General features: G+C 44.4%; 1 protein-coding gene across 11 annotated transcripts in view; it reads right to left on the bottom strand.

Moving 5' to 3' along the window:
• Window positions 1-17,536, bottom strand: part of NUMA1 (nuclear mitotic apparatus protein 1) — an 832,005-nt gene that overhangs the window by 136,993 nt on the left and 677,476 nt on the right. For all 11 annotated transcript variants that reach the window (XM_078658631.1, XM_078658637.1, XM_078658630.1 and 8 more), the window contains 2 exons: window positions 15,443-15,737; window positions 2,948-3,084 (listed from right to left, as the gene is read on the bottom strand). In XM_078658631.1, the coding sequence (XP_078514757.1) occupies window positions 2,948-3,084; window positions 15,443-15,737 (432 nt within the window). The remainder of the gene's footprint in view (window positions 1-2,947; window positions 3,085-15,442; window positions 15,738-17,536) is intronic.

The raw sequence follows: 17,536 nt of genomic DNA, 5'->3' as shown, positions 1-17,536 counted from the left end.
AGGAGAGTCAGACTGTGCGAGGAAGCCACAAACCAATAGAAGAGGAAACAGGAGAACAGGGTGGAAACTAAAGGATCAACCGCTTAAAAATCAATTACCACCACAGAGATTAGGAATACTCATTACCTCGAACATGAGACAAGAGGTAATAAGCAGTTAGGTGGGATGCACTCAAGACGGTAATTACAGGTTATCGCAGAAGCAGCTAGGCTGACTAGACAGAGCACAGTTGAGGTTCATCAAATATGAGCTAATGACACCCGAAGAAAAACCCCATGACATTGTCCATCGTGGAATGTCACCAACATGAGGCCAGATAAAAATAATTCAAAATGAACAAATACAAAATACACACTTAACACTTTAAATATGAGGGTGGCAATAATTAGGGGAACTACCTGCCAATCATCTTAGGGCCATATAGGTGCACCAGTACATCACAAATACAGGGATACAGAGGACTCATTCCCTGCCACTGAGGAGGGAGGAGGAATTGAAGCAGTTTTGAAAATATTACCACTATCTATATGAAATAGATGAAGGCAGGGAAAAGGCCAAAAGGGACTACTTGCAGCGTTTTCCCCACATAGACTGTCAACTGAAGAGAGAGAAAGTTAACTACTAAGTAAGATGTCCTGTAAGCAATTAAACACCTTAAATCCGGTAAAGCTCCAGGGCCATATGGGTTCACTGCTTGGTCTTAATAAGCATTTAGCCTGTCTGCTAGGACAGCTGCTGGAAATGTTTCAACATCTATCAGAATAAGCATAAGGTAACAATCGCTATTGTTCTCTTCTTAAAACCAAGAAAACACCCTCTTATCTTTCTCCAGTGGGCAGACAACCATATGACATTGAACTATAAACATTTAGCAGGCATTTTTTTCATGACTAGATGAAACAAAGGCGCTAGTCCACCCAGACCAAGAGGAAGTGATACATCAAGAAGGTGTGACATCAAATCAACATCGTTTAGAAACAAATGGCGCTGCTCAGTGGACACCAAATAAATCCTCAGAGATTAGACTGAGTGTTCATGAAGACAGATCCACGAAGAATCAGATTTGGAGAGGTACTAACAGCTTGGAAGTTGGCAGGTTATGAGTTACTGAGGCTAGAGTGAATGGGTCTGATAAAGCCCATCTGTATCTGCAAGGGAACGAAGCAGCGGTACCCCTTGACCTAGATGCTTTTTGTGTTCTATCTTGAATCATTTGGACAAAAAACATCAGATATGACATGAACACAGATGGGATCATTCAGGGGATTGACTCTTTCAAAGTACAACTATTTGCGGATAAATTTCTCTTGACCTTTGCTAAGGTAATTTCTTCTCCTGAAGGATATCAGCAGGAAATAGATCCACTGAAGAATGTAGCAGATTCAAATCTAATGTGGTGAAATCTAAGGAACACATAGGAGTGCGGTGTAATACTGCAGGATTTGCACACGTGTCAGGAGAAATTTTAATAGAAGAGCCAAGATGCCAGTGCTCCTGAGAACTCCGGTCTTCCAACCCCTTCCTACATAGTTAGGTAATTTACAACCTCCGCAATTGCAGAAATTACTAGTTGAATACATATATGCGCTGGAAAGAGGTCGCGAATAAGAAGGATGCACTGCACATTGCAACGTGAAAGGGGCAAGAGTGGGTGATTGTGTCCAAAAAATGACTTACACTCTCAAGCATCCCAACTGGATTCACAGCTTATCTGGATGAGGGAGGTGATGAAAAAGGCATGGTGCAGCTGAACCACATTATAGTGGGGAGGCCCTTATGGGAAGAATCACTGTTGCCAAACAATTGGCAAAGCAACCATCTATATAATTTACCTGTACACAATATGATTATGAGAATATAGGATAGAGTGACCAAAAGCCAAGGGGTGACGATAAACCACTCACCATTCACAGAGCTGAGTGGAAATCGATATTTCACTGGAATGAACAGAAAAGCTTTTAAGAAATGGAAGGAGGGGTATTCTGTCGAATGGGGGACCAGTCTTGAAAAGGTATCTGAAAGGTTCTGCAGAGCTCAAAATCAGGTAAGGGTAATTGTGGAGTAATTGTATAGATATACATAAATCAGTAATTTGGGTGTTTCAATCAGTGCTGAGACCTGGAGCAACGAGAAACCCCACTGAGATCAAGGTATCTCCAAAACCTATGGGACTTTTGAGGCAAAAAAGTAAGAATTGCAAAATTTAACTTCTAAATTGTGTTAGCAAAAAATATGGAATTAAGCTAGATGGGGAGCAATGACCAGATACTTACCATAGATACCAATCATAATTGCTATGCAATTAGGAAGAGAAACACTGTTCAAAATGTTACCAAAGTTGCATCTAACATCAGTAAGACTGCATCCAATTCCAGCAGACCCCAAATGGTAAGAAAGTTGGTGTAAAGGATGTAAGACATCAAACCCACACATAGGAACATGGATAATGTACATTTAGTACAAGTTTTAGCTGGAATAGCTAGCATACAGCTTAAGGGAGAGGGACAGGATCATTATGAAGACTTGAGGCTCACTAGTGAAGTAACCTTACTTAGGACTCTTGAGAAATGAGCTGCTCAAAAAGATCACAAGCCCTACACATCAAAGAAGGGGTTCCTGATGAACCTTGTGATTGTTGAAAAGAGAGAAAGGATTGTAGGAAGATTTGAGCGAGTTGATGGAAATGTTATTGTATATGTTCTTTCCTTAAATCAATATAATGCAGATTATTCCTATGCATCTTCAAAGCACTGAGGTCTTTTAAAAATCAATAAATATGAATGAAACTATATTTCCTGTTGGTCAGGATGCACCTTTAACAGGTTACAAATATTACTCTGAAGGTAGTCCAGTCATAAACCTACCACTGCCAAGACACCACTTTTTCAGAAAAATCAAAGCAGAACAGGAACATATTCAAGTACAAAAAAACCTGTTTGCCTCATACCCGTGACTCCAGAGGGTAAGATGTTTTAAGATGAGGAGGGCAGACCCTATTGCGCTGCTGTAGCTCAGCTATCCGGTTAAAGTCTTCCAGTGGGTCTGGTTCTTCCTGGCCTGCACCAATGTAAAAACTGTTTCTGCCTAAAACAAAGGGAGAGAGGAAATGTTATTCTTTGAACTAAACAGACTGAAATCAGCTGGTAGTCAAATTTTATCGATAGGGCATACATTGTAAATAACCTACTTCTTGACATACGTCCCAGACAGACAGTATTCAAACATGTTGTAGCCCAGATTGGTTGACCATGGGATTCTACAGAGGTCCTTAACCCCATCTCCCGAGTTACTGAGGATCCAGAACATAAAACTGAGCCTTCTCAGGTAGCAACCAGAGAGCTCGTGAAAAGGTGACCGGTAGCAAAAATGTACCTGCATCCAGCAAAATTTGCACTGCTTAGAAATAACCCAAAACAAAATAAGCACAAGTAAAGAGATATTCTACCTCAGGCATAAAGGCCATGAAAACCTTAAATCCAAATCGAATCCTGGCATTCAAGCCATATTTAACATGAAGCTGGGGTAACCACCATTTCTCCGCAAGGGAATAAGCAAGGTCAATCATATTACTTCGTTAACTGCATTCTATGCAAATGATTTACATTTATATTGTGCTAGTAAATCTCATGTGGATCAACTGAAAATCTGGCATGGTTCCAAGTCTTGCAAACCAAGGATGGTCTAGGTTGATGTTAAACTCAAGTATCCCACTAGAGCTCTATAAACGTAGAGATAGCCTGTTTGTGAAGCCATCTCTAATACAGCTTTCACATTTCCTGGGAAGAACTATGTTGGGGCTCATCTTGACAGGTGGACTGAAGAACTAAAGCTTTTACAGACTCCAGGGCAGAAGATTCTCTGCAGCCTCTGAAGGATTAGATAGAGTTAAACTGATGCAATAAGGCTGGTTAAACTGTTTGAAAATCAGAGTAAAAGAAAAATACAGAATGCAAATGTAACTCTGCTCTTGTCTAACACTACAAGGCAAGCCCAGAATACTACCTCTTGAAGAATAGGTTAACTGGGTACAAAGAAAAGCCCAGCTTGCCTCATCATAGCTTTATATAGTTGAGCATTCATCTATATTTAGGCTGCTCACCACTTTTCATAGATTGGTTAGCCTCAGCACAGTACTCCATACATGATTTAAATGGCATTTTGTAACAATTTCAGTTTTTAATGCTCTAGGTAGCCCCATAGGTTCTTGTTACATGAAGTGTGCAGAGCCTGCTTTTCAGAAGACAGGAAGCAGGATAGCACAATGATGGGCCAACTACTCTGACATTCTGACACCACTTTCAATGAAACAGGATTCTGTAAATCAGCAGAAATGACCTAGGCCTTATCAATTCCCCCAGCAGTAGTAATTGTTATAAGAAAACCCAGATTTCATGCTGGAGACTTCACCTTGCACATCTACTTTATCTCAATATGAGCATCCACATTCTTAGAAAAAACGAAGTCCAGTTTCTTACATGGTGTCAGGATTATGAACAGAGGAAATTATAAACCTTTAAGAGAATTGTGTACAACCATAATTCTGAACATGGATTCCCAAGAGTTAAATTTTCTGTATGCAGTTTTGGCAAACAGGCAAAATGATCGACCAGTACGGTAGGCCAGATTTTGGCTGATCTTGGTAGGCAAATTAACAATGGGCATGTGTAGCAAATCAAACAAAACCATCTCCTAGTAAGTGGAACAGGTTCCAGAGAAGGTACATCAAACTTATTTTAGGATCTTACATGCACCATTCAGATGGATAGAAACGTCTCTATGGGGGGCCTCAGGAGCTAAGCTGAAATAGGAGTGATAGGTTGTGAGTTACTATCAGCCCTCTGTTCTTGGAAAAAAGCTTAACCTGGAAGGACACTGAAAATTATATTGATAAAAATGTTCCATACAGTCAGTGAAACTCTTTGACGGGTATTGCATCTAACCACAGATTTGTCTCATTAAATTATTCCCAGGGGCAGCATGGATCATGAGATTTTTTCATAGTAGTGCTTACGCAGGTCACTGCGTGGTGTAATGCAGCAAGGCATGTAAATGCCACCAATGTGAGCCAACTCCACTTTCATATGTTTTCCCTTTAGACGTCCTCCAACACAGAGCATTATAATTGTTTGATATAGTGCGCATAGTACCGATTGGGACCTTTTTAGGTGTTTAAAACAGGCCACTCCAGAGCGTGGAGGTGGGAGGAAGAAAAGGTTACTTACCTTTGAAAACACTCTTTCTGGTGGAGACCAGCCAGCCACAGATGGCTCACATTTTGAATATTCCCCCAGGCGTCAGACTAGATCCGGAAACTTTTCACTAGTACATCTGATGCAGTTCTGCTCCGAAAAGGATGTGCTGGCCTATATAGGTGCCACCTCTGCGATGTGACGTCAGTTGCTTTTGAGACTGTCAGCGTCTCCAGATGTGGAGCCTCACAAGGAAACTGGTAGACTAGTGTGCAGATATAGACTTGAAATCTTATTAAAAGTGGATTAAGTTCATTGAGAGAATGGGGAGGATGAAAGGGTCTGTGAGAAAGCTGCAGTTTGATAGAGTTCCTAACAGAAAGAGGTATACTGAAGTTAAGCAACTTGTTCTTTTGATAGATACTTGTAGCCGTAGATTCTTCACCTCTTGAATATACTCCAAATTGGTGGTGGGTCTGGGAGAGAACTCAAACAAGTCATCCTGGAGAACAGAGCAGGCAATGTGCCCCAAGGCAAACTTGCCCATCCAGACAAAATGCTTTGTGAAAGGGTGGGAAGATGCCTATTTAGCCACCTGGCAGATATCGAAGACAGGGATTCTGTGCGTTATCGCAGTAGCTTTGTCCCTGGTGGAATGGGCACACAGTCCTTCCTTAAGCTGCTTTTCGCTAAGCCATAGCAGATCTTAATGCAGAGCACGATCTAGAGTGAGATGATCCACTTCTGCACAGCCTTTACTTTTTTCGCAGCAGCAAACCCCATAAAGAGCTGATGGTCCACCTGGTGATCCTTGGTGCGATCAATGTAGAAATTGAATGCTCTCTTGGGGTCCAAGTGATGGAGTCTCTCACCCTGAGACGAGTGAGGCAGAGCAGAGAATGCTGGTCGGGTTGGTTTGAACAACGTGGAATGGTATAACAACTTTCAGAAGAAAAGATGCCCTAGTACATGCAACTGGCTTGTCAGAGGAAAGTGGTGGTGTATGGTGGATGAACACAGAAGGCCTGAAGCTTACTTACACGTTGTGCGGAGGTGATGACCACGAGAACCATAGTTTTGATGTTGAGAAGCAGTAAAGGACAACTGTGGAGCAGTTCAAAAGGAGTACACTTTAGATACGTAAATAAAAGATTGAGGTCCCATTGAGGCATCAGAAATTGAGAAGGGAGAAACATGTTGTAGTACTTTACATCAAAAAGTTCGAGTTGGAGAGGGTCAATAGGCGAATTATACACAAACCACAAACAGGTGTATACGGTTTCCTTGAGGGCTGCCTGGCTGCCAAGAGGACATCAACTAACTCCAGAGGAAGGTCGAAAGTATTGAGCTATTGCCACTCAATCTTCATGTCGGAAGGTGGAAGCTGTGAAGGCCAGGATGGAGACACCGGTCACTCTGCTGCAACAGCATATCCTCCCTGTTGGGGGGAGCCTGATCAGAAGGCAGATGGTCAAGCCCAGGATTTCGAATACCACACCCACTGTGCCCAGTCCTGAGTCACTAGGATTATGTAAGATGGGGCTTTCCTGATTTTCCTGAGAGCTTGTGGAAGGAGTGGCAACAGCAGAAAGGCATACAGGAATCCCAAGTTCCACTAAAGGAAGAATGCGTCTCCAAGTGAGACACCTTGGAAAGTTCAACACGTGGAAGTGCTGATATTGCATGTTCGCTACTTGCAAACAGACAGACAAAGATGGAGTTGGGTATCACTTAGGCACGTTGACTGTGACCCCCAAAGATGACAGGAGGTTCACTTCTATAGGTGGTTGACGAATGCCTGGGCAAGCTAACTTTCAACAGCTAGTCGTGTAGGTAGGGGAAGACTGGCACCCCTAACCTCAGAAAGTTTGCTGCTTCCACCACCTTAAACATCTGAGGGGAGCTTGTGAGACCAAACGCTAGCTCAATGAAAATGCTAGTCTCCCACCAAGAAACGCAGGTAGCGCAGATCGGCCAGCAGGACAATAATGTGGAAATTGGCATCCTTCAGGTCCAATGACACCATCCAGTCTCCAGACAAGAACTGGGCCATAATAGGCATTTCGAATTTCTCCTTGTAGAGGAAGAAATTGAGAAAGCACAGGTGAAAAATTGAGCGAAGAACGCGGTCTTTCTTGGGCATAACAAAGTCACAGGAATAACAACCGCATCCTACTTCTGGTGCTGGCACCCTCTCGATAGACCCTTTGGCCAAAAGGGCTTGTAATTTCTGATGCAAAATAGAGAGATGGTCCTCAGTCAATTGTGGGATGGACGCTGTAAGGCGAGTGAGGGAAATTTGGAGAATCCACCAATCTAATGTTATTGCTTGCCAACACTAATAGAATCGGTGGAGTTTGCCTGCCACTAGGTGCCAGTGACCCTGCAAGGGTACCCAAAGTTTAGCAGGTGAGGGAGAGATGGTGGATTGGGAGGCCGTGGCCATGGGTGCAGTGGGTACCATGGCTTCTGCTTCAGAACTGTTGTGTTCCCGGTTGGGTGGGAGAGGTTGGCAGTGGGGAAGGCCGTGGCTCAAGCCACAAAAGAAACACTGGAAATGTTGCTGGTGAGGCTTGGTGGAAAGACCCAGCGAGCCAAAGGCCCTACTTTCTTTCAAACCTTCAAGGGCTGAGCCAGCCTGTCTCTGAACAAGAGTGCCATTGAACAACATGTCTATTAAGGAGCACTGGACGACACTAGAGACCCAGTAAAACGTAGCCACGCATGGCAAAACTGGCGCTAATAGCCCTTCTGAGGGGTTGGTGGTTTACAAGCCACAGCGAATTGTGAACTAGGCCCCATCAGGACTGTAGAAAGCCGGCTCTATGTACTATACCAAATGAGGTATAGTATGCAAAGAGTCCAGAGGATCTCCAGAGGCTTTACAGAGGCTACAGTAGGAAGGCCTTCAGAGCAGCCATATGGCACATAACTTGAGCACACTGATGGAGCCTGCCCTCTGTTAGAGGCCAGAGTACCCTGATCTCCACCCCCTTCACCCCCTCCCCACACAACAGTGGTGTGCTTCACCACTGTCAGCTTCCGACAGGGAAGAGAGGCACCTGCTCATGTCCTACCTTGAGTCTCGGATAATATCTGTGGTACTACGGTTCTTCTTTGGAATGAGGATATCTAAAAAATAAACTCCCATCTCTTTTCTAAGTCTGGAATCCTCTCAATAGCACAGTTGGAGACCAACAACTCCTCATGTAACAGTATGGACGGGTGTTCATCTGAAACATGCTTTAGTGTGGGAGTACTAGCCAGAGAGAAAGATGGAATAGACAACATAGCCATTTTGTACCATCTTTAAGACCACTCGTCATGGATCGCCAACCTATGGGGGAAATGTTGAAGCTCCCCCCCCCCCCGATCCTTTGGGAATGAGCATCTAAGGGAAAACTAAAGTGGTTTGGTGGCTGCTTTAGCAGGATAAGAGATAAAAAACCCTATGCCCCTGCTGGCTCGCCTTCGGAGACCTGCATCCTCAAAAGGACTGGGGTGTCTGCTGCATCACTGGTTGGGAAGGCGGACTGTCCACGCCAGCTCTTTGAAGAAGCCTCTAAACTTTCTGAACTGATGCAGGATATTGACAGGTTTTAACAGTTCCAAGGAGCACGCTCTAGAACTGCTATCTTTGAAAAATCTCCAACACAGAGTCCACCTTCTCACCAAAGAAGCAGACTCGTAAAAAGGCATTTCCATGAGAAAGCCTAGTACAGACAACCCTCTCGGTGAGAAGTTGGCCTGGCATATGCTGTCCACTGTTCTAGTGGGCACCTTGCACCAGTCCAAACGACCCTTATTGATGGTAGGTTTAAAGACCTTTATAGAAAGCTATCCTAGTGGTAGCTGTGGAAAGTAGCCTTCAGGCTAAATCTTGAAGGAATGTAAAGCAGCTTGTTTTACCAGTCTATAATCTCATGAATGACCAAATGAAAGGAGAACCACACCAGGTGTATGTAATATATATATATATGTATTTATTCTAAACACATCACTTTAGGCTCTATGTGGCTAGAGTCAAAAGTACACAAAGTAAACTTAATTAGCACAAAAAGCCCCTTCAGTACTGGACAGTTCGAGAGTCCATACCCACCGGAGCACCGAAGTACTAGTGTCACCTCACCCAGGGAAGCCGGGTGCATAGGTGTCTTTTCGTCGTCGTTTCCTATGGAGAGCTGCAAAGAAGTGCTGCAGGCGACCAAATGAAAAGTGTCCAGCTTTTCGATCCACCCATGGATCCATCCGAAGAACCTGAAAGCAGAGGGGACAGTGTCTGGATCACTTGCCAGTGACCAGGGAGGCAGTAAGAAGATGCTCACCGATGTCTGGTGATTTCAGGTGCAGGAGGTGAAGCTCGACTCTTCAGCCACGAGGACCAGGAGGCATCGACGACAACCAGGAGCTGTCCCACGTCGGATGTCGAGTGCTGCAGCGTCGGTATCCGGATTGGACCCAACAAGCCTTGGCAACAGCAACCCACGCAGAATGCAAAGATTGGCTTTGGAGCAGACCAGCAAGGTCTGAGAGACTCGCCCTTTGGAGGGGAGTCAGGGAAGCCCAAAAAACAAAAGAGTTACCTTCGTGGGGACCCACCAGTCAACGGACCAGGGATCGCGAAGGAGCCTCGAGCAGAAATGCTAGAAGCGGGCCAACGAAACACTCGTGGAGTGTAGGCCCACAGTCTTCGGTGCAAATGGTGCTCAGGGCTTGGACTACAAGTAGCCCAAAGCACAACTTCAGGAAAGCTCGGGAAGTAGAGGCACTTGCAAATGTGCACGGTGTGCAGGAGTTCCGGTCCCACGTATCTCGTGATGGCTACAGGTCTCAGCTTTGCTGTGGAATTGTATCGGCCTCGGAGAGGTCTGGAAGTCCATGTCCTGTGTCGCAGATTCTTCGGGATCCAGCAGGAGCCTTGAAAATGCAGACCGGCAAGATGCTTCTTTGGTGCCTGTTTAAACAGGGGAGTTACTACTTGACCCCAAGGGAGATCCTTCAGTCTTCTAGTCGAAATAGAATGTCGAAGTTCCAGGATATATGTTGCAGAGTTTCGTCCAGGGTAATCTAAAGTCCTAGGGACTGGGTTCCTATACTTATACTAAGTTTAGGGGACGGACTAACTATAAGGTCCCACATATTGGAGGACCTGGGGAGGGGGTGGTTACACCCCTTCCCCGTTCTCCAGTTTCACGCTAGAGCTGGGGCTGAGTGCCCCAGCAACCGGTTTGAACTGGAGCTTCATTCAGCAGCAGGAAGCCAGATTTGTGTGTGTGGCAGCAGCATCCATTTTGTTATGATGGGGCTCTTTTAAACTATTACCGGTCAGGTAAGTGTGTACATGTCTCTCCCTCTAGAAGGGTGGAATTCTACCCCCGCCACCAGGACTTTGGGGGGGTGTGTGTGTGTGGGGGTAAGAGTCCAAAGTGTTTGACACCAAACACGACATGTTTTGATGTAGCCATTCTAAAGTTAGCATTTACCGCGAGGTTATAATGCACTTAAGAGTATATAGTATGGCTGTTTCACAGAACAGCTATAAGGAAGTGATTCTGAAAGCTGCAGAGAGGCTCAGCTCCTGCTTGGGCACCCTCTCTCACAAAACCAAGCACTCTGCCTTCAAGATTGACAAGGCCTGCCATAGGAGTGACTTATACGTTTATATGTGTCTGTATATATATAGGTAGATATAGGCATACTATATCTTAGTAAGGGGTACTTACACCACCTTACCCAGGCTGCAGTGACCTGTGGTGCCATTTTGGAAGGCTTCCCAGGGGTGGCATAATATATGCTTCTGTCCTTGGTAGGCCTCTAGGGTACCTATGCCCTTGGTACCTAATATACCATATACTAAGGACTCACAAGGGTAACCCAGTAACCAATCTGGGGTGTACCTAATGTACATGCAATTAGTTTAGAGAGAATGCAGCTAGGCTGGGGTCCTGGTTAGCAGGACCCCAGCCAGACTAAAGTCGATAAATCAGTGAAACACAGCAAAAAGTGGGGGTAACCATAGTAAGCAGATCCTACTCTTCTACACACTCCAGCTTGTAGTATCCAGACCTGGGCAGGGAACATTTGGCTGCCAGCTGTCCATGAATGGTCTGGAACAAAAATGCGGTGAGGAAGGAGTCTCCAACAGGTCGCTAATCAGCTACCAGTAGCTCGCACCCTGTGCTGGAGTAGCTTGCTGCCTGCCACTCTATTCAGGAAATGCAGCTCAGAGACCAGAAAGGTGGCTCCAGGAGCAATATGCAGCCTTGTCTCTTTAAAATGTGATAAGCAGCCTTAAATAAACAATTAAAATGGCTTGTGTCAGGGTACCTGGTTTACAAACCTTTATCCTGAATAAATATAGCATCCATTATTTCTTCAAACTCAATTGCTATAAAACATTTGGAGGAGCATTACACTACATTTAAATTTCATCTTTCATTCTTCCTCCTTTCCTTCCTCTTTTTCATGTTGCTTCTGGTTTTCATACTGTTCCATTCCTCATTTCCTCTCTTCTGTTGCGGTTTGTCATTATTTTTCTTGCTTTAAACCTTTTTCTTCATCTTTCTTGCCATTCATTTCTTTTCATTCTTTTTCCCCCCTCTTGTTTTTTTCTTCCTCTATTTTCTTTCCCTTGTTCAGATCATTTTCTTCACTTTCTCTCATTTCCTCCCAGCCTTCTCTCCTTTTCTTTTCTCCATTTCACCTGTTCCCTCCTCTTCAACTCTTTATTTTTCTTCCCGCTTCTCTGCCTTGTTCCTTATTTCCTTTTCTACTTTACTTTTTTATATTCCTTCTCTTTGTTCCTGCTTTCATTTTCTTCTTTCCTTTGTCCCCTTTTCATTCCCTTCTGGTTTCCTTTTCTTCCATCTTTGTTCCTTTCCTCCTTCAGTACACCTTTCTTTCTCTCCTTCCTTTGATTCCATATTTTCTTCCTCTCTTCTCCTCCCCTTACTCCCTCTTTATGCCTCTGTATTCTTCCTCCCTCCTTACCATCTTCCTTTTACATGATTCCTTTAGTTCCTTCTTCCTCAAGTTTTCTCTTTACTTTCGCTCTGTTCCCTTTATCTTATGGTGAGATTAGAGTCATCACATGTATTGCATGACAGACTACATAATTATTGAGACACCTCTCACAAATGACTTGCAAAGAAGAGTAAAGGGACAACAGTTCTTGTGGGCCACACAGCTCCACAATGTTTCTCCACCAGCTATTCAGTCAATAAAGGTGTGTGCTTACTGCAACAGTACTGAGTGCTGCAGGGACAGTGTGTAAGTTTCTTGAACTCTTTTGTGTGGTTATCCAATTCATATATTACACTGTAGCTCATGGTGTTTTTATTATGATCAGCAGTAGCTCTCACTATTGAAAAGGTTAGAAACTGCTACCCTAAGGTTTTCTAGGACTCCCAGCAAGATCTTAAGGGCAATGTCTCAGAGAGGCTGTGTGTAGCGGTACAGCAAACAAAGAGCATTTACAGAGCATACTGCTACACTGGTGAAAGAAAAAGTATGCTTGACAAAAGAATAAATCATCTTGAAAAGGAGCTGGGGTTCACCTTACTTATCTAGAGTCAGGTTGCATAATGACCTCTGTGATTTTGTTGTGTCGCAGCACAACATTGGGTGTGCTTGAGCCAATGTCGGCTCAGGGTCCCACACTAGAATCGGCACCAGATCATCCTCAAGAGTCAGTAGCATCAGCACAGGCATCAGGGTAGCAGGGACCAGCGTGGAACTCTGCTGGAGTAGAGGTCTGAACCAAAGTCAGTATGGGACTGGTAACCGGTCCGATGGGGCCAAACACTGCCGAAGGTTGACTCCTCTTCTGTGCCTGGACTGAAGGCCCCTACGGCTCCATGGGGACCAAACACATGCCAGAGGGAACTCGAAGCACAACGAAAGTAAAAAGAACAGGGACTCCTTGAACAGTCTTAATCTGCTGCAGGGTGGATGACAGCCTGGGAAATTTAGGGTGTGTTGGAACCAGCAGAGGAACTGGTTCATTTGCCACAGACCTCAAAGGAATGTGACTGACTGTGATGCCTGGCACCCTAAGAGCGGTGGAATGGGGTCAAGTGCTACTTTGCTTGCTTATGTATGTACTTCGACTTACTGGAAGAGTTGGAGCATGAAGTTACGCAGTGCGAGCCCATGATGCTGAGCGGGACCTACTCTAAGACAGCAACTTGTGTTTATTGACATACAGACTTGCCTTCCCTCCTTGATGGCGCTCGAATGCATGAAGGAGCACTTACTTAACTACTTACAAAGTCACATCTCATGCGTAACTGACATCTGGTGCCAGGAGTCACGGCAGGGCGTAAAACATGTCATTGTGGGCAGGGGCAGCATTCCAAAGCACTCTGGAGAAATCGTACAAGTTGTCGGAAAACAAAGTTGGGAGGCAAGCTCCGGGGATCTGCACAAGAATGCAAGGAAAGAAAGGAAGTGACATTAGTTCATAGGAGTGACACTATGTGGATTTGCTATGTCACTTCAAGGGTGGAGTGAAGTCTGTGCAGAGCTTCACGACACCAACTCGCAGTACAGTTATGGAAAGGCTACAGGATCAAGTCTGGCACCGGTGGAGTATTCGAAGGTAAAAAATCTGCAGTTGGAAGCAATCAGAAACACTGCTAAAAGCTGACAAAAGTATGATAAAACTCATTGAGAAGGAACCCTAGCCGAACACAGGCACCTCATCACATACGGATACTGGATTAAAGACATCCACTGAGCTGGCCTTTCCCATTGCCTCCCATAAGCTAGTTCCCTATTTTTTAGATTGATCATTGGGCCACGGCACTTAACTACTCCCAATTTCCTGCTGCACCCATCTCCTAAATCTTGCAGCCTTCAAAAATGAAAATAGTACCAAATGTGTACAACTGATATTGTACTATAGCAAGTTCAAATTAAGTTGCAATTATATCTGCTTGCACCTGCCTACAACATGCTTACAACTAATGAATATATATAACGTCTCAATGTCACTTATGCTCTTCTTTATATCCTCTATTTTTTTAATTTAATTCCTTTTAAAAACAGATGTAATTTAGTGTATGGCAATTGTGTACAATATAACTAATGGTTACATTGTCAAGCAGACAAGTGTAAAATGCTTTGATATTTCTGGCATACTTGGATAATTTAAAAAAAAAAGCCCAAGTTGAAGGCTGATTTCTTTCAAGACCGTAATACCTGAATAACTTTGCTTGACAAAGGGTTTCCCAACTGACTAATTCAGTTTCAATACTCAATTAGATTGCCTATAAGTTAGCCAAACAAGTTACAACTGCATAATCTTTACGTGTTTCTGAATTGTTTCTCATAACTAGTCTAGACGGCTCCTGTACTCACTCTCCAGACACACTTTAGACAGCTCCAGTACTATCTCTCAGACACACACTTTAGACAGCTCCTGTACTCACTCTCCAGACACACTTTAGACAGCTCCAGTACTCTCTCTCAGACACACACTTTAGACGGCTCCAGTACTCTCTCTCAGACACACACTTTAGACAGCTCCTGTACTCACTCTCCAGACACACTTTAGACAGCTCCTGTACTCACTCTCCAGACACACACTTTAGACGGCTCCAGTACTCTCTCTCAGACACACACTTTAGACGGCTCCAGTACTCTCTCAGACACACACTTTAGACGGCGCCAGTACTATCTCAGACACACACTTTAGACGGCTCCAGTACTATCTCAGACACACACTTTAGACGGCTCCAGTACTCAGAGGTCTGCACAGGGTTGACAGTGCGCAGAAGATGGAGATGCTTTTAATATCATTTCTCACCCCTCTCTCTTTTCCACTGTGGAGCCCCCAGATTTGCATCCAATTATTGTAGCTTGCTATCCTAGCGCTGGAATACCCATCTCTTGGCTGCGCTATTCAGGACCTCTGTAATTATCTTACAGCTTGCGGTCGCACGGACGTGTGGTTAATATAGTTTGCTTCACACAGGTGGGAACTTAATGTTTGTTTTGCTCCAGGATAACAAGGCTTATAGCGGTCTCTTGCACAGCAGTATTATTAAATGTATGACAAAGAAATTAATAACTTTTTGTTTTTTATATTTGCTGTGTATATGGGGGAAAAATGCGCCACAAGCCACATGGAAAAAAGCAATTCATTTTTTCCACCAAGAGGCAGGGTAGCCGCCAGTACGGAAGATGGGAGAATCAGGACCAAGGGAAGCGCCTACACCCACAATTCACCATCTGTTAAAAAAACCACTTACTGGTAGCACCATTGTTGCTCCCTCCCATAGACAGACGATTGGAGCTCCGAGTTGCTGGTTTATAACCAGGTAAGCTCATCAAAAGAGAGTGACCAACATTCTCTTCTGAAGATGCAGATGTGATGCCACCCAAAGACTCCTGCGATGGAAGGCTGGTAAGCGCAGGGACGGAGACTGCAGCTTTAGGGCGAGACCCATTCCTGGCATTCTTCTGGCTCAGGCTCTGATGAGATTGGGTGGACCTCAAACTATAGAAGGAATTGTTTGCACTATCTGGTTCCTGCTCCTCTGTTTTCTGAAAAAAGAAAAAAGCATGCAATTGAGTTCGCCAGAATAAAATAGTAGAGGCACACTGACTCGGAGGCAGATGGTGGAACAATATCTGTAAGATAGACACGTTCTTGCAACTAAATGAGCTCTGCGTTTGACACTTAATGGAATAAGCTGGGCAATAGAAATAATTTATATATTTAAAAATTGAAATGTTAACATCCATTCTCTCTCAACAGTGAGGATCACATTACAATGAGGGGGATCCATGGAAAGCTCCCATGTGGTCCCTTCCACCTCTATTGACAGCTCTATTCTGATGGGTCACTATATCAAGATAACTACTGCATGACCAATGCCAGAAACCGGGTTATAAATGTGGGAGGGTAGTACCACTAAGAACAAACAAGCTGGTTAGGCTAAAACACAGTTCTTCGGGAATCTTTCCTCAATACCTGAAAGCCATCACAAATGCAGCCGGCAAACCCCAGAGTAATGTATGTTCGGCTCAAACAGTACCAATAATTTAGAGTAGAGAAAACACAATGAAATGTCCTAATTAATTTACGAAATGAAGTACCATTTTATAAGCAAGAAGACAAAAACAAAATCAGTTAAGAGGAACCAGACTTAAGGTTGGTAACATTCTTTCTGGTAAATAGTTAATCAGCATATTCCTCACTTTTACAATAACTACACCAAGCTGAATCAGGATTTTTTAAACAATTCCTGCTCTGCTCCAGTAAGCAACATTATGCACCACTCCTTAAGTCACAGTGCGGAGGTACATAAAGGTGCTATCTCAGCATGGGGACGTTAGTTTTGCCTTTGCACTACACACAGCGGGAAGGAAGGAGGCTAGTGAGAAATCTGTGGTTAGACAGGCCATCCATCAGAAAGAGTGATACAGAACATAAGTAGCTTGTTCTTCTGATGCATCCTTTTAACCACAGATTTCTCTCCTTACAACAGGTACCCCAGTGGTATCTCGCAACAGGAGCAGGCATTGTGGAGTGGACTAACACGAACAAGTCCTCTTGAACTGAGTGGGCAAAGTGGCCCTCTCTGTGGGCTTGATTCAAGACAATAGTGTTTGTTGAATGCATGCAGGGACACCCATGTAGTAGCCTGGCAGATGTCTAGGACCGGCCCTAAAGGTTTTCCTTCTTGAGTGTGATGTATTCCTATAGGTTCTGTATCGATCCCCCTATTCCTGACCCTGTTCTGGTTAACAAGTTAACTAGCAGCCATCCCATGATGCAGAAACCGTTATCTGATTAAGCCACACCACGGCACAGGAACGTGTTATCTGATTAGGTCATAACACTTGCCATCTAATTAGGCAAGCAATATTCCTCCAGCCCCTGATAAGGCATACGGAGTTCTCAAAACAAATCAAACCTATGACAACCTGGGAAAAACCCTGCGGCCATTGTTTTGATTTCACCGAGAACTTCAGCAAAAGAATGTGCTAACGACCAGTTCGTATGACATCCTTATTGACGTATCTATGTCCATCCTTACGTCAATCTCGGCACCTTACAGGTATAAATATTACCGGTATTGCCTTAAGCAAACACACGCGGTGGTGACGAGATCGGAGCAGCCAGACTTGCCGAAGCCCAGAGCAGAGCAGACCCCGCTGGCGCAGCCCCACCTTCCTGACGCGCTGAGAACGAGACGCTGCTTTCTCCTGCCGAGAAATCCAGCTCCGGCGCTTCCGGGCAGCCCTTGCAGGCAGCCTGGAATATCGAGACCAAAGACGAGAGATACCATCCCTCAACCATCCTAGATTCCAGGTACAGAACTGAATAACCCCTTACA

This window comes from Lissotriton helveticus, chromosome 8, assembly GCF_964261635.1.
Source record: "Lissotriton helveticus chromosome 8, aLisHel1.1, whole genome shotgun sequence".
Classification (NCBI taxonomy): Eukaryota; Metazoa; Chordata; class Amphibia; order Caudata; family Salamandridae; genus Lissotriton; species Lissotriton helveticus.
This window is presented reverse-complemented; position numbering and strand designations above follow the sequence as displayed.